At 51.7% G+C, this 25,534-nt stretch overlaps 1 protein-coding gene across 1 annotated transcript; it reads left to right on the plus strand.

Moving 5' to 3' along the window:
- Nucleotides 1-731: 731 nt before the first annotated feature.
- NEURL1B (neuralized E3 ubiquitin protein ligase 1B) lies at nucleotides 732-25,005 on the plus strand. Its single transcript, XM_021939956.2, has 4 exons — nucleotides 732-3,628; nucleotides 16,784-17,503; nucleotides 19,534-19,659; nucleotides 20,037-25,005. The coding sequence occupies exons 1-4, from the start codon at nucleotides 3,376-3,378 to the stop codon at nucleotides 20,279-20,281; spliced, it is 1,344 nt and encodes a 447-aa protein (XP_021795648.1). The 5' UTR covers nucleotides 732-3,375; the 3' UTR covers nucleotides 20,282-25,005.
- Nucleotides 25,006-25,534: the final 529 nt, after the last annotated feature.

Below are 25,534 nucleotides of genomic sequence, written 5' to 3' on the forward strand. Positions count from 1 at the left end.
GCGGAGGCCTTCACCACAGCCCAACGCTGAGGGAGGTGGTGCTCAGCCACCCCTCCCGGGCCTTACCCTTCTTGCATGAAAATGACCTCCATATTCTGCCTCCCTGCATCAGGGGTGGCCTGGCCAGAAGAGCCCAAGAAAGGGCTTTCTGCCCTGACCCTGACTGACCTTGAGCTTGGGCAGACCCCTCTCCCTCTGATGGCCCATTTTCCCATCTGTAAAATGGGCTTGTTGGAGAAGACGATCCCTGAGGTCTGCTCAAGCTCTCACTGTAACAGAGGCAGCAACTGGTGTTTATCAAGCCTGGTGTGTGCTGAGCCCAGAGAAACCAAAGATGGCATGGACAAGCCCCTGCCCTCCGGGATCTACTACTGGTATCTCCCTACCCTGTCCTTACCACCATTCTGCTTCCCATTCAAGTGTCTGTTATAGAACCAAAAGGTCAGCTGGGTGCGGTGGCTCACGCCTGTAATCCCAGCACTTTGGGAGGCCGAGGTGGGTGGGTCACTTGAGGTCAGGAGTTCAAGACCAGCCTGGGCAACATGGCGAAACCCTGTCTCTACTAAAAAAAAAATTAAAAATAAAATAAAAATTAGCCAAGCATGGTGGTGCACACCTGTAATCCCAGCTACTCAGGAAGCTGAGGCAGAAGAAGGGCTTAAACCCAAGAGGCGGAGGTTGCAGTGAGCTGAGATCATGCCATTGCACTCCAGCCTGGACAACAGAGAAAGATTCCATTTCAAAAAAAAAAAAGAACCAAAAGGCCTTTTTCAATTTGTTTTATCTATTGAATATAGTTGAAATGTCCAAAGCAAGTAGACTGAATGTTTTCTATTTTCCTATATAAAAATGAATGAAAACCTTCAAAGCTGTACTACCTTCAAGACATATCCAGAATCTAACCCCTTCCCACCAGCTTTACTGGTACCCACCCCTGATAGGAGCCATCATGATCTCTGCCATGGAATAATCCAGGAGCTTTGCTGGCCTGAGCATCCTTGCCCCCGCCTCCCAGCAGTCCACTCTGCACACCGTGGCCTGGGCACTCCTATCATGTCTCTCCTCTAAACCTTCAGTAAGGTCTCATCGCATTCAAAGTAAAATGGTTAAAGAAAAATCAAACAACAGGCTCTCCCCACTCCCCACCCCAGCTCTGATCTCATTTCTACCCGCTTCCCTCCTTGCTCCCACCATTCTGGCTACACTGGCTTCCTTGTCATTTCTCAGCCACACCTCAGGGCCTTTGCACTTGCTGTACCTCCTACCTGGAATGATCTTCCCCCAACCACCCTCCCAGCTCATTTGCTTCCCTCCTTCAGGCTTCCGCTCCAAAGTCACTCATCAGGGAGGCCCTTCCGCAAAGTCCTAAGAAAACACCTCTCTCTGCCCCGCCTCGTTGACTGAGTTTTACTCTGTAATGCTTCCCACCAGGGAGAGTATGTTTTTTATCGTCTGACTTTGCCCACTGGAATGTCAGCTCCATCAGAGCAACAACCTTGTCTGTCTTGGTGATTGCTGTACTCCCAGTGCCTGGCATGGTGCCTGGTGCATACTACGCACTCGCTTCATATGTGTTAAGTGAATGAATGACTGAAGCCCCTTATGTTCCTTTCTAATGTGGAACCTTGGCTTTTCTATTCCTTATATTTTGTCTTCTGTGGGCCAGCAGCTTCTGTTTGGAGAGCGGCCTCCCAGCTTCCAGGCATGATTTCCCCTCCCCGTGACTGGGCCTTCCTTCTTCCAGGGCCTGGGGAGGGGCTCCATGTCTTGTTTGCCTCGTCATTGCCTCTCCCTCTTCATTTTCCCCTGCCCTAGCTCCCATCAGGCTCAGCACTCATCGAACCACTCCGCCCCCGCCTGCACTCTGTGGTGCGCCCAGAGCACAGTGCACCCCGTGGCTGGGCGTGGGAGGAGTGGTCTTTCATTCCTGGGGTCGCCATTCTTCTCATTGTGTGCCTTGGGCGGCCTGTGGTTTGTGAGAATTTGCCATGTAAATTGTAGTCAGCTGCTGGGTGAAGAGCAGCAGAGATTCATGTAGTAATCACCCGCCCTGCCACCCCCCAGGATCCAAGAGCCCCCCAGGAACCGCCCCTAGGATGGGAGGAGGAAAGGCAGGGAGAGAGGAAGAATCCCACTTGACATGGAGCCACCTGGCTTTGTGACCAGGTCCTTTGAAAGACCACCCCGGGATTCCCCAGGTCCTTCAAAGCAGAATGTCTTTAGAAATGAACCCCAAAGGTGTCCGTTCCGGAAAAGCCAACGTTGCTCATAAGCAATGCCTTCATTTTCTGTGGCTGAGGGGAGGGGAAGTCCCTGAATCCTGGCTTGGATGTGCTTTGGAACCTCAGTAATATATATCATCAGTAATAATATCATGATTAATGACTTTTGTTACACACACACACTGTGCCAGGTAGTACTCCAGGGACTTCATCCACATTCTCTTTCAGCAGCTGTGTGAGTGGAGTCATGTCCCCGTTTTCCAGGCAAAAAGACAAGCTAGAGAAGTGACAGCTCTGCCCCATACCTCCCACCTAGGAAGTGCCAGAGCTGGGAATCAGGCTGCCATGGCCGTTTCTATTGACTGACCTGTCTTAGCTTTTGAATAAAAGCAGGGGAGGTATTTGGATGCTCTGCACAGAGAAAAGCAGCCAAATACCTCCACTACTAACCCCAAGAATCCAGGACTTTTGGAGGCGCTCTGTGGCCCAGAGGTGGCTCCGGGAGGTCCTTGTAGATTTGGAGGGATTTGATGGGGATGGAGAAGTGATTTGGCCCCTGGCTGGCTGTCGTGACAAGCTCTTGGTGTTGGCCCCTCTGACAGTGAAACAGCTCTAGTGCTTCACCACACACGCACTAAACCTTGGTTTGCTTATCTGTGGAATGGGTATGGTGACTGCTGTGGCAAAGAGATTAGGGCCGGTTAGGGCCGGTCGCCGTTTGGTGTAGCCTGGAACCTTCTTATCAATAACCAGTCCAATTAAGATGGAATTTCAAATGAAAATGACTGTTAAATAAAGACCAATCGGGGCCCGCAGGAGTTCGAAGGAGGCCTAACCGTGCTGCCTGTCTCTTTCCGCAGACCCGAGCCCACCGGCGCGCCTCCTGGCCACCCGGCCGTGCTGTGGCCCCGGTCCCGAGCGGCGCCCGGTCCTGGGCGAGGCGCCGCGCTTCCACGCGCAGGCTAAAGGCAAGAACGTGCGGCTGGACGGCCACTCGCGCCGGGCCACGCGGCGCAACAGCTTCTGCAACGGCGTGACGTTCACGCAGAGGCCCATCCGGCTGTACGAGCAGGTGCGGCTGCGCCTGGTGGCCGTGCGCCCGGGCTGGAGCGGCGCGCTGCGCTTCGGCTTCACTGCGCACGATCCGTCGCTCATGAGCGCCCAGGACATCCCCAAGTACGCCTGCCCCGACCTGGTCACGCGGCCCGGCTACTGGGCCAAGGCACTGCCCGAGAACCTGGCGCTGCGCGACACGGTGCTGGCCTACTGGGCGGACCGCCACGGCCGCGTGTTCTACAGCGTGAACGACGGCGAGCCGGTGCTCTTCCACTGCGGCGTGGCCGTGGGCGGCCCGCTCTGGGCGCTCATTGACGTCTACGGCATCACCGACGAGGTGCAGCTTCTGGGTAGGTCGCGGGCGCGGCGCCCCCTGGGGACCTGGCAGTGGTACCCTTGCGCGTGGGTGTGTGTTTCATTAGTAGCCACAGTCACTTACGGAGGGCTCCTTTTGCCAGGCGTGGCACTAAGCGCTTTACGCCTTTTAACTCATTTATTTCTCACAACCTACCCTCCCGTTTTACAGATGCGAAAACTGAGGCATGAAGAGGTTAAATTATTTGTGCTGCAAAGCCAGAATTGGGACCCACATGGCTTGAACCCATGCTCTGGCCCAGGTTCATTCACTAACTCATTCCTTCATTTCCTAGTTTATTTGTTCATTCATTCACTCACTCTTTCATTTACTCATTCGCACATGTATTCATTTGCTCGCTCCTTCGCGCATTCATTCACACACTTCCATTTGCTCATTTAGTCGTTCATTCACCCACTCAGCGTCAAACTTAGGCTCTGATCATAAACACCCGTGGAGTACCTCCACGGCACGTGCAGAGAGGAGTTAGGTGTGGCAAACCCTGGCCCACATTAAGGGGCTTGGGGTGCTGGGGAGGCTGACAGGTGTGAGCCCGATTCTCACGGAGGAGGCAGCCGCTAATGCCCAAATCCTGATGGTGAGAATTCATGGGAGTAGAAGTTTGCTGCCTGTATCTCAAGAGCTTTTTTAAAAAATTGTAAAATTCACATAATAGAACAGCAACCGGCCGGGCGCGGTGGCTCAAGCCTGTAATCCCAGCACTTTGGGAGGCCGAGACGGGTGGATCACGAGGTCAGGAGATCAAGACCATCCTGGCGAACACGGTGAAACCCCGTCTCTACTAAAAAATACAAAAAACTAGCCGGGCGAGATGGCGGGCGCCTGTAGTCCCAGCTACTCGGGAGGCTGAGGCAGGAGAATGGCGTGAACCCGGGAGGTGGAGCTTGCAGTGAGCTGAGATCCGGCCACTGCACTCCAGCCTGGGCGGCAGAGCGAGACTCCGTCTCAAAAAAAAAAAAAATAGAACAGCAACCATTTTTAAGTGTACAACTGAGTGGCATATAGTTGGCAACCATCACCTCTATCCAGCTCTAAAACATGTCATCACCCCAAAGGGAAACCCTACCCATTAAGCAGCCACTCCCTATTGTCCCCTCGTTCCAGCCCGGGCAACCACTCATCTGCTTTCTGTTTGAGACCTTAGCGCTTAAACCTACAGATTGCACCGGAACCAGCCCAGCCTCGACCTCTTGGGGAGTAAAGGGAGAGCAGGTTTGTCAGGGAATCTGGACACAGCTTTTGGTGTGGCTTACATGCATTGCTGAAATGCATGGATCTAAAGGTTTGCAGGTGTTGACAGACTGATACACCTGTCCATAACCCCAGAGTTGATCCTTCTGAGTCAAGCCTTCTCTTCTCCAGAGGTAGCCACTCTTCTGATTTTTCACCATAGGTTAGTTTTGCCTGTTTTTGAACTTCATGTGAATGGAATCACACAGTATTCACCCATTGGTATCTGGCTTCTTTATCTCAGCATCGTATTTTTCAGATTCATCCACACTGTCGCTGTAGCAGTAGTTTGTTCATTCTTATTGCTAAGTGTGCTAAGCAGTATCCCATGAGCTGGATGACCAGAGTTGGTATATCTGAATGTTTGAGCTATTTCTGGCTTTTCAGCTGCATCTTGTGGGAGAACCCTGGCCTGGGCTTCTTGCTCCTCTACCTCATCCCCTTCATTAGCCCACCATTAGGCAAGGAGGAAAGATTCATGCATCCAAGCTATGCCCCAACCCACAGAAGTAGGGAGACAGTAGAACATCTGAGTGGTCAAGAACAGGGTGCTGGATCACATAGACCTCTGTTCTGGAAGTGACTCTCCATCTGCCAGCTGTGTGGCCTTGGCCAGGTGACTGAACCTCTCTGTGCCTCAGTTTTTTTTTTTTTCATCTGCAAAATGGACTCATGATAGCACCCACGCCATGGGATTATTGATAAGGTTACATGAGATGATGTCTAAAAGGGATGCAGCACAGTTCCTGGCACAGAGAAGGCACTCAAGAAGTAACAGCTAAGAAATAAGAAGCTCTGCCCATTTGCAAGTGAGCCGGAGCATGTGTCCAAATTCCAGGCTTAGACCAGATTGTGAAGAACTACCCACCCTCCAAGCTGGAGCCTTACTTGGGCATTTTAACTGTGTCCCCTCATGCTCTTCTCCATGAAAGGCTTTGTTATTTCACCTCCAGGAGATACAGGTTTCTGAAACCTAGATTTCCCATCATCTTTTTTGGAGCTCTTTGTTCCTATCCAGCAGGGAAGCAATCCCACCTCATTCACCTGCTCATTCACAGCCCATGTCTCTGAGTAACAGCCAAGAAATCACAGCCACTCCATAATCAGCTCAAGTGGATTCGGATTTTTTAAAAAAAATACAAATTGGAAGCAGCCTCTGATGACTTAATGAGGCTGCATAAATCTGTGAGGTGAACTCCCCCCCCCCACTCCATTTCCTTATTCAGCAAACCCTTATTGAACTGCTACAACATTCTAGGAAGGGAGAGGTAGAGTCTGCTGGAACGTCAGTGTGACATGGCAGACGTGAGCCTCAGCTTCCCTTATCTACAGGTCATCCCTGAGCTGTGCTCATTGATGGAAAGTACCTGGCACAGGTGCCACAGGACAATGATCACAGAATTATTCTGTTCTTTTTTTTCTCTCTCTCTGCATCATATGATCTGCAGGAAACACAAACATAAAAGAGGAAAATGGGATTAGAAGGAATTTCATCCATGGGTGATAAGATCATGGGTGAATTTTACTTATATCTCTGAGTCACCTTTTAAAAATACATATATGTGAAGAGCTTGTATGGCTTTTACAGTCAGAAAGAGCAATAAGGTTTATTGTCCTTTCTGAAGGTTATATGAGATAACAGAGGGGAAGTTTCTGACACGTGATTGAGGCTCAATGAGTGTTTATTTTCTTCCCAGAGGAAAAGCAAGTTGTCATTGGTTACATCTGGGTAAAGGGATTATGAGTGACTTTTTTTTTCCAAGATAACAATGATTTATAATCAGGAAAAACGTTACAATAACATAAGAAGCTAAGCAGTCATGATTTTGTATGGTTTAAGTGCAGGAGACAAATACCCTGCTGTTTCCAGGACAGGATGAGGCACCATGAGAACATCAAAAATCCCACCCGCAATCTCCCAATACCTGGGAGGATTTGGCTTCCTGAAGGTGGTGTCCAAGGTACCCAATGGATACGTAAAGAGACAGCCAGTTTCCGTGCTGTCCTGAGCACTCTGAATTCCTTTCCATCGCAGGGAACAAGGGGCTGACATGGTTCCTTTAGAGCTTCCCAGTTGTAAATTCTAGAATTGAAAACCCCTGAGACCCCTTCATTCCTCCCTCACCACAATCAGGTCGCACCTGATAAAGCCTGAAAACCAACAAAAAAAAGTGGCATTTGGGTAAATAGGGTTGTCAAACTAAGCAAATACAAATATAGGACACCCAGTTACATTTGAATTTCAGATAAACAAGGAAAAAAATTTTTTTTGACACAGGGTTTCATTCTTGTCACTCAGGCTGGAGTGCAGTGGCATGAACACAGTTCACTGCAACCTCGACCTCCTGGGGCCAAAGAATCCTCTTGCCTCAGCCTCCCAAGTAGCCAGGACCACAGGCTCATGCCTGGCTAATTAGGAAAATTTTTTAGTACAAGCATATCCCATGCAATATTTGGGACGTACTTATGCAAAAAAAAAAAAAAAGTGTTTATCAGAAATTCAAATGTGGCTAGGCGCAGTGGCTCAGACCTGTAATCCCAGCACTTTGGGAGGCCGAGGCAGGTGGGTCACCTGAGGTCAGGAGTTCGAGACCAGCCTGGCCAACATGGTGAAACCCCCGTCTCTACTAAAAATGCAAAAATTAGCCAGGCCTGGTGGCAGGCTCCTGTAATCCCAGCTACTTGGGAGGCTGAGGCAGAAGAATTGCTTGAACCTGGGAGGCGAGGTTGCAGTGAGCCGAGATGGCACCAATGCACTCCAGCCTGCGTGACAGAGCAAAACTCCATCTCAAAAAAATAAATAAAAACATGTAACTGAGCATCCTGCATTTCATCTGGCAATCCTTGTCTAAGAAGCATCCACCCCATCTGTGGGGCTGGGGTGTGTTTTATTTGCCCTCGATCTTGAGCCAAAGTCTCAGAAATAAAAAAGGGCTCGTAGGCCTCACGTATTTTTTTTTGCCTGGTGGAACTGTAGGCCCAACCCAGTATCCTCCTGCAGAGAGTGCTGCATCTATGGGCCAGCCCCTGGGGTGCCCTTTCTAGATAAAGAATCCAGAGTTCCGAGAAGGAAAGTGACGAGCCTAGAACCACCAAGACGGTCAGTGGCAGAGCCAGGACTGGAAGACTGCTGCAGCAGTATTTAGTTCACATTGTGCTTACCTGGGGAGCTCTGACAATCCCATTTCCCAGGCTGCACCCAGACCAATTAAATCAGAACTCTGGGGGTGGCACCCAGGAGTTAGGATTTCTTAAGGGCCCTCAGGTGCTGCCACGGTTGTGCTCATGATCCCTTTTGCATCCCCTTTGCGTAGGTGTATATTCTCCCTTCCTTCCTCCCTCCTTGCTTGGGAACCTTGGGTGTCAAGTTCTTCGGACTCCTCTGTCCAGGGGATGGAATCATTGGGCCATGTAGACCCTGTCTCTTGCTTTAACTTTTTTGCTTCATCCTCAATCCCCACTCCTTTTCATGCCTTCTCCTGACCAGATAGGCATCACTCTGATTCATAATCCCATGAATGTATCTTTTGGAGTCTCGCTCTGTTGCCCAGGCTGGAGAGCAATGGTGCGATCTTGGCTCACTGCAACCTCTGCCTCCTGGGTTCAAGCTATTGTTCTGCCTCAGCCTCCCGAGTAGCTGGGATTATAGGCATCTGCCACCACGCCCGGCTAATTTTTGTATTTTTAGTAGAGACGGGGTTTCTACTGGGTACCTGTTGGTCAGGTTGGTCTCCAACTCCTGACCTCAGGTGATCCGCCTGCCTCGGCCTCCAAAAGTGCTGGGATTACAGGCATGAGCCACCGCGCCCGGCCAAATGTATCTTTTAAAAATAGGTAGATTTGTTTTATATGCATATATGGATGGTATTGTGCTAAGGATCTTATTCTGTTTTTCTTTTTCCACGCACCCTTTTTTGGGATGTATCTGTACTGTTGTATGCCTATCTGGTTCCTTTCTCCCTTGTGGCCCCTGCCCATTGATGGACACCTGGGTTACTACCAGTCCCCCAAGCCACACACGCAGATAGTACTGTAGGGCGCATCGTCTCAGAGGGCTGCTCTATGCTTGTTTAATGTTCTCTGGGGTACAGATCAGGAGGGGCTTGTGGGTCCTGGAGTGAGTGGGTCCATCCTGAGAGGCTTAGATTTTTTGAGATGCTCCTCGGGCCAAAGAGAAGGGACTGGGCACAGGAAAATTACTTTTCGCTGAATTTAGCAGTCCCTGGAGCCAGGAACGGAAGCTTCTGCCGGGCCATGCACTCCTTTCCCTCTCCTCTCCCTGGCTCCAGGAAGCATTTATTAGAGGTAGAGTATCCCTTATCAGAAATGCTTATGATCAGAAGCATTTCAGATTTTAGACGTGTTTGCATTTTGAAATATTTGTATTATAGTTAACATTTCAGCATCACTAATCTGATATCCGAAAATCACTGTTGATGATTCTAGATTAGTGTTTTTTCATGTTTTGTGCTCCAAAACTTCAGAGGTTGTAGCATTTCACATTTCAGATTTTCAGATCAGGGATTCTCAACTTATGTCTCTTTTCTGTGGAAGCCCTTTCTGGAGGTCCTCGAGTTCAGGCCCCGTGCTTTTTTGAGGCAGCCCTGCCCCTCTTCCTAGGCAGCTCCAGGGTGGTCAGTGTCAGCCCTGCCGTCCTTCCTCTGCCCAGTGGTGGAAAGCTGGTCAGATTGAACAAGCAATGCCAGTCGAGGGTCGTGGCATATCAGACCATATTGTCAGAAATCTTTGGTTGCAAGGGACAGAAACTCAGTTCAGTCTCACTTAAGGAAAAAAAAAAAAAAAAAAAGAAAAAGAAAGCATGTGGCTGAAAATTCCTGGGAATGGTTGCCTTTAAGCCTGGTTCAATGCAGGGACCCAAAGAACAGCACCTGGCATACTTGTCTGTCTTCATTTCTCATTTTGCTGTCTTCTCTGGTGGCCTCATCCTCAGCCGGACTGTCCCTTTGGGGTGGAGGAAAGGCCACCAGCATTTCCAGTCTTGCGTCCCACGAGCTTAACAAATCCAACAGAAGAGCTGCTTTCCTAGAAGGTGTGCCCACTGTCTCTAGATGTAGCCTCATGGATCCGGCCTGAGTCACACGCCTATCTCTCAACCCATCTCCATGGCCAGGGGGATGAGATGAAGTGATTGGCCAGGTGAAGGCCCCCCTCCCAACTCCTGAGGCAATGGGAGGTGGGGGTGGGGCAGTTCCCTCCAAAGAAAAGCTGGGTGCTGTTACCAGAAGAAAAGGAGTGGATGCCAGGCAGCCAGAAGCAACAGCCCTGCATGGGCCTTGGAAAGGAGTCATTTGCCCAGCTTGGAAGCGCTGAGATCCCTTGTTAAAGGTAGTTACTAGGCACTTACTCTGTGCCAGGCACAATGCTGAGAGCTTGACGTGGGTCACGTCTTGTGTTCCTTACAAGAATCCTGTGAGGCAGGAAACTCATTTGCAGACTCCACATGGATAGAGAACTTGACCAAGGTTACATAACTGTTGGTGGTCCTAAAGTCAGAGTTTGTTCATTATTGTTATAAACAAAGTGTTTGATAAAGACTTGAACTTATGGAGCTAAATGCAGGGTTCAGAGGTCTGGGCGCACCATTCCAGGCTGCAGGAGAGGACACTGAGGCCCAGAGAAGGGCAGGGACTTGCCCAAGGTCTCCCAGCTGGTCAGTGGCCATGGTGGGGGAGGGAGGTGTGGAGCCAGGAGCTGGCTCTGTGAGGGGCCTGTAAGCACACCTCAGGCCGGGAGGATCGCTGCTGTGCTGCTGGGTTTAGGCAGAGCCCTAGTGGGAGCCACACAGAGTCATTAGCTTTGCGGTTAGTGTTCTTTTTTTCCAAACAGACCAGGCCAGCACCCACCTCCTCACCCCAACATAAATCATTTGCATGGCAGGGTGTCCTGAAGGGTTGTCCTTTCCCAGTCTGGAGCAAGACTGCCACTGCATGGCCGCCAGCCTGTCCCACCAAGGGCTTCTGAAGGCCTGTTCTGTGCAGGCACGGAGCTGAGCGCATCGTGATCCCTGTGTTCTGCCCTCTTTAATCTTCCCCACAGGCCACTGAGATGGGATGAGGGTCCCCACTTTGCAGGTGGGCAAACTGAGGTCACATCCAGAATTGGCCAGGGTCCAAACGAGGCCTGTGTCTGCAGTCCAGCCTTCTCTGGTTGGCAGAAGGGCATCTGGAAAAGCACGAGGTCAGTGGCCCACAGACCTGGGTCCTGCCTCAGCACACCAAGGCCAATGTTTGCCATCTTCTTTTCTAGAACCCCTCTCCCTTGGTGCCCACCCCATCAGCCTTCCCCCCGTGGCCATGGACAAGGAGCTCTGCTCCTGTCTCCTCCTGCCTGCTCATGGCCATGGTTCCTGTCATTTGTCCACTTCCTCTGCCTCCCCTGAATCATCCCCGTGAGCACACGGAAGAGCCCCAGTGGCATCCATCTTTTTAAACACCCTCCGCCAGCCCCCTCACCAGCCACAGTCCTGTCTCTCTGCCCTCTCTCCCTCAGAGCAGGTCTTTCTTAAGTGCTGGTTATGCCACCCTCTCCTTTTCCCTCTTAAGCTGTGCCCTGAGGCGTGCGTCCCCGCCCATCACTGACCTTCAGCCTGTCAGACCCGGAGCCTGCATCCTGGGCCTACTACCGGCCCCTCACTTTCAGCCCAGGTGACCTCTCCCGGCTGCTTGAATGTTGCTGCTTGTGGCTCCTGGGCCTTCCCGAGCCCCTGCCATTCCTCCTGCTTTCCTGGCCACCCCTCGCCCTGCCTGTCCTCGCTATGTTGAAAGCCCCAGTGTTCTATCCTGGGCTCACTCTTTCCTTTTTACATTCTTAAATTGTGTAATACAATATGCATATTGGAAGGCATCTAAGAACAACTGTAGCATTCAACAGATTGTCATAAAGCCAGCCTGTTTCTATCTGCCCTCTTTCTCCAAGTCATCTGAGCCAATCATTGGACTTCACATCTAGGCTGTTGGCTCCCAAACCCATCTCCCTTGAACCCCAGGCCTCCCACTCCTATCCAGCCTCTCCTCCTGCATCCGAGGGGCATCCCACACTGAACATGCTCAGACACAACTCTTGAATCCCCCACCTCCTGCTTCTCAGCCAGCCCCATTGGCAATACGTAGCACCACCCACTTGGTTGGCCATTGGCAGTAAGTGGCAGCACCCACTTGGTTGGTTGGCCAGTAACCCAGGTGTCATTCTTGATTCCTCTTTTCCTTGCCTTGGATCCACTGTGTCAGTGAGTCCTGTCATTTCTGTCTTTAGTACATGGCCCAAGTCAGTCCCGCAGAGACAGAGTGGTGATTGATGGATGGGTTCCTCTGTCTCCAGTTTCATGTCTACACAAAGATGGTTTCTCTTGAGACATACATTCTGCTTTACTTCCAGCCCAGATATATTGGACCTACGAGAGAAAGGGGAGGGGAAAAAAGGGAAGAGCTGGGCCCTGGAAGTGGCTCGGGAAAGTGGGAGGTCAGGGGCCTCCTTGTGCCCAGCCTCCTTGCACCTGCCTGGAGATTGCTGCTGTGTGTTGGTGCTCAGTGGGTATTCATGGCAGGGAGGCGGGGACATTAGGCCCAGGGAGACTGAAACTCCGACTTGGCCCGGTGCTGGGCAGCTCTCAGAGCTGAATGAGAACAGCAGCATTGGCAGGCAGTATTGCTAGCCAGGGGCCTTGCTCTGGACTCAAAGCCTGGGCTGGAATCCCATCTGTCACCCCCAGGCTAAGTGGCCTTCAGTAACTCACTCCACCTCTCAGAGCCTCAGTGTTCTCCCACTGTGAAATGTGCCCATTTTACAGAGCCATATAGGATACTGGTGAGGACTGAAGGGGACAATCGGTGTATGGAGCTGCGTCTAGTAGATGCTTGAGAATATGGTTATGTGTGTACTTGTTTCAGCCACGGGTAGAAGCTGGGCAGTCTCGACATGCTTCCTCGGTGCCTCTTGATGTTGCTGGATTTCTGCCTATAGCCGACTGGTTCTCTAGAAGAAATGCCCCTTTGAGCAATGGATTCTGAAGTGTCTGGCCTAGGCCGACGCTGTGCTGTCTTGGGCCTCTCTCAATCAGGGCCCATGCCCAAGAGGAACAAAGCTCCTTCCACAGAGAATAAGTGAGGCCATGCAACCTTTTCTGAGGGGCTGCCATGTGCCAGGTACCCAGCACAATGTCACATTCATTGTAACCCAGCCTTGTAGACACACCATGCTTCCGGCACCTCAGAGTCTTCACATGTGCTGTTCTCTGTGCCTGGAGAACCTGCCCGGCCACCACTCTCTTATCTCCAGGTCGCAGCCCGTTGATCAGTCAGGGAGGCCTTTTCTGGCCTGCTTAGTCCCCGTTTTTACACCCTCAGAGAATCCCGGTTCTGTCACTCTCTCCAGCTCTGTGACCTCTTGGAGCCTCAGAGTTCCCCCACTGACACTTCCCCACATAGGACAGAGGCTCTTGGTGGCACTGGGCACAGTTTTCTGTAAGATAGCTTCATAGAGCCTTACTCTCCCGCTTGAAAGGGAGCTCCATGAGCACAGGAGCCACGCCTGTGTATTCACCTCTGTTCACCCAGCACACAGCAGCGCTGGGCCCACAATAAGTGCTCTATTACATTTTTATGATCATAATTAATGTTTTGAGCACTTAGTGCCATGCTCTGTATTACTCTTCATGAAAGTAATTTCCATAACATGGGGGTGTTTACCATTATCGCTCTATGTTATGCTGAGGGAGCTGAGGCTCTGGGAGGTGAAATGGCATACCTAAGGTCACATAGCCAGGAAGAGCCAAAGCCAGGACTTGAACTTAAGTCTGCTGGTCACCATAGGCCACGCTCTTAATAAGGATGCTGCACTGATGGGCTCTGGCGTGGAGCCGCTGGGGGACAGGAGGAGGAGTTAGGGGTGGGGGCAGAGGCAGAGTGTTAGCAGGAGCAGGGTAAGGCCAGCGCCTTTAGGAGCGGGCGACTGTGAGTGGGGCAGGGAGCCCGGGAAAAGTGCGTTGCACCGAGACTTCCAGAAACACGTACTGTCTAAAATGCTTTTTCAAAAAAACTGCCTGTTTTATTCTACCGTTATTTATACGCCTTTTTTCTGATTATAAGAATCAATTTATGTTCATTAGAGAAAAAGAGAAAACTAGAAAACTGTAAGAAGCAAATTTCTACCCAGAGATAACCACTCACATTTTAATGTATTTCTGTATTTTTCCTATGAATCCTATGTACACATTTTCTACAAAAGTAGAATCAAACCATGTGTTCAGTTTTGAATCTTTTGTTCATTTAATGTTATAGGTATTTTCCCATATTAAATATTAATTGAAAACTCGATTTTTAAAAATTTTCTTCTGCTAAAAATTTGTAGCTGTATTAGTCTGTCCTCGCACTGCTATAAAGAACCACCTGAGACTGGATAATTTGTAAAGAAAAGAAGTTTAATTAGCTCATGGTTCCCCAGGCTGTACAGGAAGCATGGCTGGGGAGGCCTTAGGAAACTTAAAAGTCATGGCACAAGACAAAGGGGAAGCAGGCATAGCTTACCTGGCCAGAGAGGGAGGAGGAGGGAGGAAGAGTGTGAAGTGGGAGGCGCTACACTTTTCAACCACCAGATCTTGTGAGAACTCACTGTCACAAGAACAGCAAGGGGAAAGTCCACCCCTGAGCCAATCACCTCCAACACTAGGGATTATAATTTGACATGAGATTTGGGCGGGGACACAAATCCAAACCACATCAGTAGCGTACAAGTTTATTGTAGGAAAACTAGATAATACAGAAATATCTAAAGAAAAGCCTTTCATAATCTCACCCCGAGATAATTACTATTAATATTTTCTTATGTCTGTCTCCAGCGCTTGATTTCCTATGCACATAAATAAAATGACACAGACAGATGTAGACAAACGCACACATGTATACGTTTTTAAAGAAACAAATTGAAACCCCACTTCTTCCCTCGAGCTATGGGAAGCACCCTCGCTAAGGCAAAGCATACACACTCAGATGCCCACAGAGCCCAAACAAGTAGCTGACACCTTTTGGTGAGACCTTGAAGAGGGCCACCTCAGGGGCATCAAGAGAGATCAAACCACCTCAACACAAGGGCAAGCTTTAGCCCATTGTGGCCAGGCCAGAATTCAGCTCCTACTGCCAGATTTACTGGTTTTCCAAGTGCTGTAAACCCAGTTTAAGTGAAAGGTGTCTGAGGGGGTGCATTTGGACCCACCGGGGCCTGGGTCATAGTTTGAAAAAGCATGTGCATTCTTATGATTTCATTTCATATTTGGAAAAGTAAAGAAGAAATATTTTTCAAGATACTATAGAATGATAACATTTAACAAAATCTTGGCTCAAAGTGGTCTGTTTAAAAAGTCTAAGAAACACTTATTTTCCTATTAAACAAAAATGTTATCACTAAAAAAATCCTTCAAATATTTTAATGACTCTTTCCTGATGTTGTCGTTATTTAGCATAGCAGTCTCTTCTAGACCTTATTCATTCATTCATCCAATAAACTATTAATAGTGAAAGCTATTTGCCAAGCCCTGAGAACATGGTGGTGACCAGACTGACACAGACCCTGGCCTCGAAAGATTCATATTCCAGCTAGGGAGGCAGAAAATAAACAGGTAATCTACTAAAGTATGAACACCTGTATTACCCAAATGATTAAGCACTATTTTTGCTTTTTTACCTATGTCATATGAAGAACATTTTTTCAAATCACTAAAAATTACTTAAAAATGTTTTCATAACTCTAACTTTTAAAGAACTTTCCCTTTGGCCGGGCGTGGTGGCTCACGCCTATAATCCCAGCACTTTGGGAGGCCAAGGTGGGCAGATCACTTGCGGTCAGGAGTTCAAGACCAGCCTGGCCAACAGGGTGAAACTCCGTCTCTACTAAAAATACAGAAATTAGCAGTGCGTGGTGGCAGGCACCTGTAATCCCATCTACTCGGGAGGCTGAGGCAGGAGAATCGCTTGAACCCAGGAGGCAGAGGCTGCAGTGAGTTGAGATCATGCCATTGCACTCCAGCCTGGGTGACAAGAGCGAAACTCTGTTTCAAAAATAAAAAAAAAACTTTCCCTTCATTTTGTTTTACCAACTGAGTCAATCTCCTGTAGACTTTTTCCCTGTCAATGCTTAAATACCTGTCCAGGGCCAGGCACTGTGCTCTGTGCTGTGAACACAGCCGTGAGGACAGACCCAGGTCCTCGCTTCTTTCAGAGGCAGCATGTGTTGAAGAGGCCAGACTCTAGAGCCAGACAGCCTGGGTTCAAGTCATGGGTTCAAGTCGTGGCTTTGCCACTTGGTAGCCGTGTGCCCTTGGTCATGTTCCCCAACCCCTCTGTGCCTCAGTTTCCCTGTGAGCTCAATGGCAGGGAACTGCACATGCCTCACAGGGTGGTTGTGTAAATTAAATGAGGTAGCGTGCGAAAGCTTAGAGGTGCCTGTTGCATAAGGCCACGAGCACAGGTTTGCTTTTTATTGGAGCTTATGTCCTAGCTGGGGAGATGGACAATAAACGATTTTTAGATGCCCTTTTAATAATCAAAGTATGGAAGCCTCGGAAAGAGGAAGAGAAGGGGAAAGGGTGGATAGAAAAGGAGGGATGGAAGAAGAGAAGGAGCCAGGTTAAAAAGGGCCTTATCTGCCCGTCCCAAAGGTAAGAGCATGTGAAGGAAACCGAGGATTGTGCTTAATGCAATTCTGTGCACCTGTGACTCCCTAAATAACACAGATGGGTAAAAGGAGAGTTGGAAGCCAGGGTGGGGTGGGGGCTGCTCGAGGCCCGGCTCAGTCGCGGAGGCCTGCAGGGAGCAGCGGTCGAGGAGCGGCTCGCGACCAGCCTCACGCGCCGCCTCTCCCCACCATGTCCCTCCTTCTGTCCGCACAGAGAGCGCCTTCGCCGACACGCTGACGCCCGCGCGCCTCAGCCAGGCCCGCTTCAGCGCCTGCCTGCCGCCCAGCAGCCACGACGCGGCCAACTTCGACAACAACGAGCTCGAGAACAACCAGGTGGTGGCCAAGCTGGGCCACCTGGCGCTGGGCCGCGCCCCGGGCCCGCCGCCCGCTGACGCCGCGGCCGCCGCCATCCCGTGCGGGCCCCGTGAGCGCCCGCGCCCCGCGTCGTCGCCGGCGCTGCTGGAGGCCGACCTGCGCTTCCACGCAACACGCGGGCCCGACGTGAGCCTGTCGGCCGACCGCAAAGTAGCCTGTGCGCCGCGGCCCGACGGCGGCCGCACGCTGGTCTTCTCTGAACGCCCGCTGCGGCCCGGCGAGAGCCTCTTCGTGGAGGTGGGCCGCCCGGGGCTGGCGGCGCCCGGCGCGCTGGCCTTCGGCATCACGTCGTGCGACCCGGGCGGACTGCGGCCCAACGAGCTGCCCGCCGACCCAGACGCGCTGCTCGACCGCAAGGAGTACTGGGTGGTGGCGCGCGCCGGGCCCGTGCCGAGCGGCGGCGACGCGCTCAGCTTCACGCTGCGGCCCGGCGGCGACGTGCTCCTAGGCGTCAACGGGCGTCCGCGCGGCCGCCTGCTGTGCGTCGACACCACGCAGGCGCTCTGGGCCTTCTTCGCCGTGCGCGGCGGCGTCGCGGGCCAGCTGCGCCTCCTCGGTGAGTCCCCGGCCCCGCGTGCGCGAGGCCCCGCCCCTCTCCAGTCCCGCCCGTTCTCGGCCTGCGGCGCTCCTCCCCGGCCGCGCCCTGCTCGCTAGGCGCTGCACCGTCCAAGGCCAGCCCGCGCTTCCCAACTGAGCGCCCAGCACGATCCACCCCGTCCAAAATTGCCGGGCTCCACCCCAGAGTTCCCAATTCAGTGGGTCCACGGTGCGTTTCTGGCAAGTGCCCGGGGATGCTGACGTTGCGGCTCTCTGGACCACATTTTATAAACCACCGACCTAGATAGGTAACTGGCTGGTCTCCAGGTTTGGCGGGCTGTATCCCCGCAGTAAATGGTCAGTGCGATTTTTAGTTCCGTTGTTATGATTTGCTATATTAGGGTGTTTTTAACATGTAATGCACAGTAAGTGTAGGGAAAAAATAAATTCGACTGCACATGAAAGAGGAAATAAGAATAGTATCGTCCACAGAAAGTGGAATGGAGGCTTGAACCATCCTATTTTGAGATAATTTTTGCCTTTATTCATGCCACAAATAGGCAAAGAGCAGCCACCAGCTGTGGGCCCGGCCGTAGGCACCAGGATAGGGCCAGCAGAGAACAGGACACACTCCATGCCAATTGGGAGCTCACAGACACCCTAATGGAGAGCTGCACGGTGTGACATTTGCTACAGCCAGGGGCTCTTCTCCCAGCTTGGTGGAGTGAAGGAGATGTTCAGAGAAGGCTTCCCGGAGAGCCTGGCTCCAAGTTCATGGCTCAAAAAGTAGAGTCCAAGCAATAAGAAGCAGACAACAGCTCATATGTTCCCTCATTGAATGTTATCCTCCCTTTGACCCTATGAAATCAGTATCATTATCCCCACCTACAGATAAGACAATGAAGCACAGAGAGATTAAATGACTGTCCCAGGGTCACATCGCTGGTCAGCTTTGAAGATGCTGGACAAATCACAGTCTCCTGAGCCTGTTTCCTTTGTGTAGAAAGAGAGGGATACCTGCTTTATGGGGTTGTCATGAGGGTGAAATCAGGTGCATATAATGCCTTGAGCGGGGCCTGGCACAGCCCTGGGTTTAATCAGTGGTAACAGTAACAACAGCAGCTGTTGCTGTCTTCATGAGGGCAGAGGAGGAGCCGGGTGGCAGTGGTGGTTATTTGTTCAAGGTGTTTTTTGGGGAGGGGGAAGGTTTGTTTTGTTTTGTGTTTTTGAGGAACCAGCAGACATAGTCATCATTTCAGCCCGAGATGAAGTGCCCATTATCTGTCCATTCATTCTCAGGTAGGGCAAGGGAAGGGGCATCTCTTCATCTTAAGAAATAACCTGTTATTGTCTGACCCAACAGCAGGCTTGGGGAAGAAAACTCAACCATGTTGAGCATTAGTAGTCAGGGATCTTCTTGCAAGGGGCAAAGCCCCACTCACAGTGCCCTAAGCAAAAAGTAAATGTCTGGGAGTATATTGGGTGAGTTCAGGAACAGCTGGATCTAGATACTGGAAGGATGTCAGCAGGATCCCACCTCTCTTTCCAACTCAAAGCTCTGCTTGCCTCTGTGTTGGCATCACTCTCAGGCAGGCCTTTGCCACAGGCTGGCTCTTCCAGCTCCAGGCTTCCCTCCCAATGAATGGAATGAGTTCCTTCTTTCCTAGTAGTTCCAGTAAAAGTTGCAGACTTGGGTCTCAGGGGCCTTACGTGGGTTAAGTGCCCTTTCCTGAACCGCTACTACTGAGAGCAGGGAGTGGACGTTCCTGTAAGTTCCTGGCCCTTATCCTATGAGGGAGGGCACATTAGCATCCCAAAAGGACATCCCAGGGCTGTTTCTGAAAGAAATGAGAATGGAGGCTGGGTAGACAAAGAACAGAGGCACCACACTTGGACATGCTCTTCAGTCCTCAGCAGAGCCCCGGGAGATAGCTCTGGTCCTCTGGTTAGACAGACGCGAAAGCTAAGGTGCAAAGCAGTGAAGAACTGTGGACTAGCAGGGCAGGTCCAACCTCCCACTGCCCCTGATGGAATCTCTTTGGGCCTCAGGTACCCTGCAGTCCAGCCCTGCGACCACGACTCCATCAGGGTCCCTCAGCGGCTCCCAGGACGATAGTGATTCAGATATGACCTTCAGTGTCAACCAGTCCTCCTCGGCATCTGAGTCATCCCTGGGTAAGGAAATGCAAACCCGGGCAGGGGCTGGCAGCTGGCCTGGCTCTTCTGGCTGTGCCAACGGCCTTCCAGGGGCTGAGCAGGGTGGCCGCCTTTCCCCCGCATCCTCTCCTTCCCTCAGCTGTATGCTCAGCGGAGGGAGAAGTAGTGTCTAAATAGGACATTCCAAAGGGTGACAGTGGTGGCATTTTATCTTGGTGTTTGGGAGTAGAAGGGTAGAGAAAGGTATAAAACCCAGAAGGTAAACTAAAATTAGTATCTCCCAAAAGTGTCCTCCCACTGGTCCCACCGAGCAGCACTGCATTCTTGGGGTTGCCCCAACAGAGCCCACCCGCGAGAGACATTGTTAACGTATGTCTTCTTCTCCCTTTCGGCAGTGACGGCCCCCAGCTCCCCGCTGAGCCCCCCGGTGTCTCCCGTGTTCTCCCCGCCGGAGCCGGCAGGCATCAAGAATGGCGAGTGCACGGTGTGCTTCGATGGCGAGGTGGACACGGTCATCTACACGTGTGGACACATGTGCCTGTGCCACAGCTGCGGCCTGCGGCTCAAGCGGCAGGCCCGGGCCTGCTGCCCCATCTGCCGGCGGCCCATCAAGGACGTCATTAAGATCTACAGGCCATAGCCCAACCTGCCCACGGGCCTTGGCCAGAGCAAGGTCACCTTTCTGAAGCCCCCCTGGGCTGGGCAACCACGAGGCTGCCAGGGAGTCCACGGGCAGCGGCCGTCTCTCCAGTGGTGGGCAAGGCGTGACAGTCGTGTCGCGAGGCCCCCGGGGCCTCAGCCCAGGCAGGGGTTGCTTCCGGCTCCAAAGTGCTTTGCCCCCAAAAGGCCGTCCGAGAGCAAGCTCAGGAACTGCCTGGCAGATCACCCTGTCCCTTGGTGACCTTTCAACTGGGAAACAGCGTCCTCTGTCTGTGCAATGCTTCTTGCTGGGGTTGGGTTGAGTGTGAGAGAGGGGGAGGGGAGGGAGGGAGAACAGAGAGAATGTGTGTATGAGAGAGAGAATGAACGTGTAGCGATTTTACCAGGGGTCCCGGCTCTGGGAGGGAGCGTGCAATCCGGAGCCCCGATGTTGGCATGACTAGAAGTTGTTTGCTTTCTGGGGATGGGACATGGCTGGTTTTGAATGTACGAAGCCTGACCCTAACCGAACTCCCTGGGGTGGTGTAGAAAAGAGATGCTCAGATTCTCTAAGGGGAGGCAAAAATAACTCATTGTTTACAGCTCCAAAGCGTCAACTCCTTGAGGGGAAGGTGGGCAGAGAACAGAACAATTCACTTCTTCATTTCTTACTGGGTCTTAGAGCTAGGTGTGATGGGCACCGAGGCCAAGCCCTCTGGGTTGTGTCATCTTTTCACCCCTTCACCCCCAGACCGTCTAATAATATACACATCATACCTTGTCTCTGTCTCTAGAGGCAAGTCTCTGTAATGCTCCTCCCCGTCTCCAAGGGGAAGACCAGCAGAGGGTCTGTTTTTCTGTGGGAGAGAGAGAATCCTAGAGGCAGGTGATGCAGCTAGAGCTGGAAAGGCCACTCCACCACGCAGACAGCTCTCTGCCTTCCTGCGGTGGCCCCTGGGCTTGGCGTTCCCAGGGGACCTGCTGGCAGGAGGAGGAACGAGGGCTTTATAACTTTGGTTACAACTTTTGGTCCTTGTTCTGATTCTCAGTGTATCTTCCTCCGCTGGTTACGAAAGTGTTCACTGATAAGTATGTTAACTAATGATCGAGACAGTAACTACAAATGCTGGCATTGGGATTCTCTCCCTTCCCAGACCTACCTGCTGGGATTTCCTGGGACCCTGGCCCTGACCCACCCCTCACCCCTGCCCATCTCTGCAGACTCGCAGATCATACCTGGGCTGAGGGGCTGGCCCAGGCCTGTCCCTCCCTTCTTGCCCCCAGTTCTGGCCACCTCTGCCCTCTTCTGTGATGTCCCATTAGGGAAGTCCCTTGGCCTGTCTATTTTTCAGTCCCCAGTTAGAAGTCTAGAACCTGACAACTCCAAGAGTTCTTGGGAGGACCAGCACAATGTTCTGAAAAGCCTGAGACGGCTTGCAAAAAGCAAGTACCATTTGTATTACAATTCCTAATCTGTTCATGTCCTGCTGAAGGAGGGAAGGAGGGACAGGGGAGTTGATGCATTCATATAATAAACACTTGCTGGGTGTCTGGGTGCCCAGAGCGAAGCTGGGCCCAGCCCTCACCAGATCCAGCCCCATAGACCAGCTGGTGCCCATGCGATACTGGCGGGCTCAGGGCCTCCTGTTCCTCCTCTAGCTGGGAGTGGTCACGGTTGTCTGACCTGATTCTAACTTAAGGCCCCCACTCTCTTGCCCCCTCAAGAATCCCTGATTATTTACTTTTCCCTAGAAAATCTGGGGAAATTCCCACATTTTAATTTGGCAGCAGAATCTTTTGAGCAGCTTTTGGAACCGCAGTGTTTGCCAAAATAAGAGTTTGAGAATCCAGGCAGCCCTGGGTGCCTGGCTGAATTCAGTTTCCCGCATGTGCTGGGTGTGGGCGGGGCCATGCACAGGCCCTGCATGGGAGGACTCCTCACCCCAGGCCTGTGGTGCTCCAGGCAACCGTCTCCTGACTACTCTGAGACCCAGCCACAAGCTGTGGGGTCTCAGTGGCCTGGGGGAAAGCAGCTCCACTCTCCTGCCCTTCCTCGCTGCCCCTTTGGGTTCCAGCCAGGGTCACGTCCAGCCTCCACTGGGAAACCAGTGACTGAGGCCTGGACCCAGGGATGGACCAGGCATCTCCTGGTGACCTGTGACCTTGGGAAGAAGGGAGTAGTGGCCCATTCAACCTGCTCTGCAGCTGCTATAAACAGCCTCCCTGTTTCCAAGAGGAGGTAAGGGGGTGTTTATCTTCTAAAAACCAGACATTTCCTGATGCTCTGAGCGTTAGTGCTACAGAGGAGACGCACACATCCCCACTATGTTCTGTCTTGAGAAGGAGACAAGAGAAAGAGGAAAAGGAGCCACTATATTTTATTTTGCACCTACAGTGTGCCTTGGCACTGGGCTAGAGAGGCGCCTTCCTGCGTGAATCCTGTGAGGCAGGTCTTATTGCCATAATAAGTCACATCTAAGACGCTGCCGGTCATAAAACACACTGTTTTACATACCATAAGGAAAAAATGCCGCCAATCTTAACTAAGATGCTAAAACTGTACAGCTCCTTCCAATCAGAGATGTTCACGTGTGAAGAAGAAAAAATTGTGCTACTTACACTCTATGAAAGCTGGTATTATCCCACGTGGCAGGTAAGGAAACTGAGGTCCTGTGAGTGAAACGACCTCATGATCACACAACAGGAGATGGCAGGGCTGGGATTCAAACCCAGGAGTGTCAGGTGCCACATCCCACACTCCCACTGCCTGGCTCCAAGTCCCAGGAAGCTCGAGACTGAGTTTTCTCCCTTGAAACCCACCTGGAGAGAGTCCGGGCACCTGTGCCTATGTGGAGGTTCCAGCCCCAGCCAGGGCCCCTCCGCTGCGCACACCCTGGGAGGGGAAGTGGCCTCCCTTCCAGGCTCGTCTGCTCACTGCCCACCTTCTGGCAGAGCCAAGCTCTGTGAGATCTGGACTCCAACCCAAGGGCCCTCTCTCGTTATGCAGGGGTGTCCACAGTTGGGGAGGGACCTGGGGCCCTGTTCTACCACCTTCCTAGGCCCTGTGATCGCCACCCCCTCAAGCGGGGCCCCAGCCCCTTGAGCACCCCCTCACGTGACCTAGCCCTCGGCTGTTCCAGGCTCACTGCCCATCGTGTGCTCTTCTGTGCCACAGCAGCCGGGGCTCCAGGGCTAGGACAGGGGAGACCTGAAAACACCCCATTGTCAATGGTCTTGTGCCCGTTCATTCGGAGCCTCCTGAAAAACTGCGCTGTTTCCAAGGCAAATCTGGCTCCTTGTCCTAGCAGGTTCTCAGAACGGGGAGTCCCCTGGGATGGAGCTGGTCCCCTCACCGCAGCACCACGTTTCCAGTCCCTTGATGCCCACTAATCAGCATGGCCTGTGTTCAGGACACAGGGTGAACTTTTCTCTGACCCCCTGGTGCTGGTCCTGTCCTAACACATAGTAGGTACTCAGTAAAGGTTTGCTGAGTCAACCAGAAATCAGATTCTGAGTGCTCAGGGCTTTGGTAAAACAGCACCACATACACACACAAAGATACTCCGCAAACATTTGCTGAGCACCTAATATGTGTGAGGTGTGTGAGGATAGAGCAGAGAGGACTGTGCCCCAGCTGTGATGCCAGCAGGGGTGACACTAAGAGGGGAGTGGGGTATTTGGGGCAGAATCCACTGGGCTCTCTTGGCCATCTGCTGCCTTGGGTCCGTGCAGGTGGGTGTCCAAAGGCTGCCTTCTTGATCAGAACCTGCTGCACGCTTCACAGAACCTTCTCTGCATTGGAAATGCTGGCACGTTGCAGTCAGCGAGCTGCTGCCAAAACGGCGTTAAAGGAGAACCTCCGGAGGCCCCGCGGGTTGGCGACCACCCTCAGGTCCTGCCAGGGAGGCGCAGTGGGGAAGCTGGCTAATTGCTGCTTTCAGGCCCTGGAAATCAGTCGCCAAGGCCCAGGAGAACCCCAGTGAGTCCGTCCAGTTGAGGCAGAGAGGCAATAACCTCCCACTGCTCGGCCCTGCCCCTGCCCCTGCCCCTGCCCCAGTCCTGGCACGGGGCACCGGCTCAGGAACACGCGGCCTCCTGGCATTTCTTGGTATTTAACTGTCTCGCTGTCTTATCCGAGTCCCTAATGAAACGACTTGTGCGACAATCTGTCTGTGCCTTACGAAAGTGTCTGTGCACTTTTTATCCTTTTTAAAAGCAACTTTTAAAAGTGGATGGGGATGGGGGGGCTGGCATACGTGGTAGGGTTCTAGAAATCTGTGATCATCGCTGAAATTCTTTTTGCATCCTGTTTTTGATGTTGGAGTGATGAAGTGTACATCCCCCACCCCACACACCACTACCTGTGTACAGACCTTTTAAAACATGTCTTCTTTTCTGATTCAATACTGTGACCTCTCCAATACAGTCTAATCCTTGGGGATCTGTAATCAAAGTTTTAAAACCTGGGAAGTGGGTTGGGAAGGGTTTGCACTGGTCTTGCGTGTTGTGCTTTTCTGTGTTGTGTGTTTTGATTTTTGTCTGTTTTTATCTGTTTTATATTGACATAATTTTCCTGTTTAAAAAAAATACAACTTTGGCTTGTTAAAAAAAAACTCTTCAGAACTCAATTTTTAAAATCCCACTTACATACACTGATGGGGAGTGAAGGTGAGGATCCAAATAATTGCCAGCCTTGGGGAAATAAATTGCAAAATGTCTATAGAACACCGACAGTGTTTGATGCCTTTGCCAAATAGCACACTTCTGTGAAAATCACAAGGAAATCATTTTAATCAAGGATGAAATCTACATGTAAAGATATTCACTGCAGCATCTTCTAGAGGAGTAAAAAGTTGTGAGCAACCCTAATGTCCAACAACCAGGGTGTATTCACCAAGACTGTTGGTTACAAGTGACAGAAACCCAACTCAGATAGGTTTTAGGGGGATAAAGAGCTAGGGAACTGAAAAGTCCAGTAGCAGAACCCACTCTGTGTGCAAGCGGAACCAGGGTCTGAAATGCTGCATCAGGACTAGCCTCTCCCCTCTCGCTCAGCCCTGTTATCTGGCCCCATTCCCAGGCAGGTTCTCGAGATACCTCCTGCAGGGCCACCAGCATCCTGCCTTTGAGCAGTCCCTGCAGGGACCAGCTCAGATCACGTGTCCTCTCCGGAACTAGTCACAGGACAGGGAGATACGGGGTTCTGATTGGTCAGACCCAGGATGGGTGCTCACCTGCACCCAATAGCTGCCCT

Source organism: Papio anubis, chromosome 5, assembly GCF_008728515.1.
Source record: "Papio anubis isolate 15944 chromosome 5, Panubis1.0, whole genome shotgun sequence".
NCBI lineage: Eukaryota > Metazoa > Chordata > Mammalia > Primates > Cercopithecidae > Papio > Papio anubis.

Excerpts from the sequence above, each read along its gene's own strand:
- NEURL1B (XM_021939956.2), top strand. The coding sequence starts at position 3,376 with ATGAGCGCCCAGGACATCCCCAAGTACGCCTGCCCCGACCTGGTCACG. Across the intron at positions 3,629-16,783 it reads CGACGAGGTGCAGCTTCTGG|AGAGCGCCTTCGCCGACACG; the intron begins GTAGGTCGCGGG and ends CTGTCCGCACAG. Across the intron at positions 19,660-20,036 it reads GGCATCTGAGTCATCCCTGG|TGACGGCCCCCAGCTCCCCG; the intron begins GTAAGGAAATGC and ends CCCTTTCGGCAG.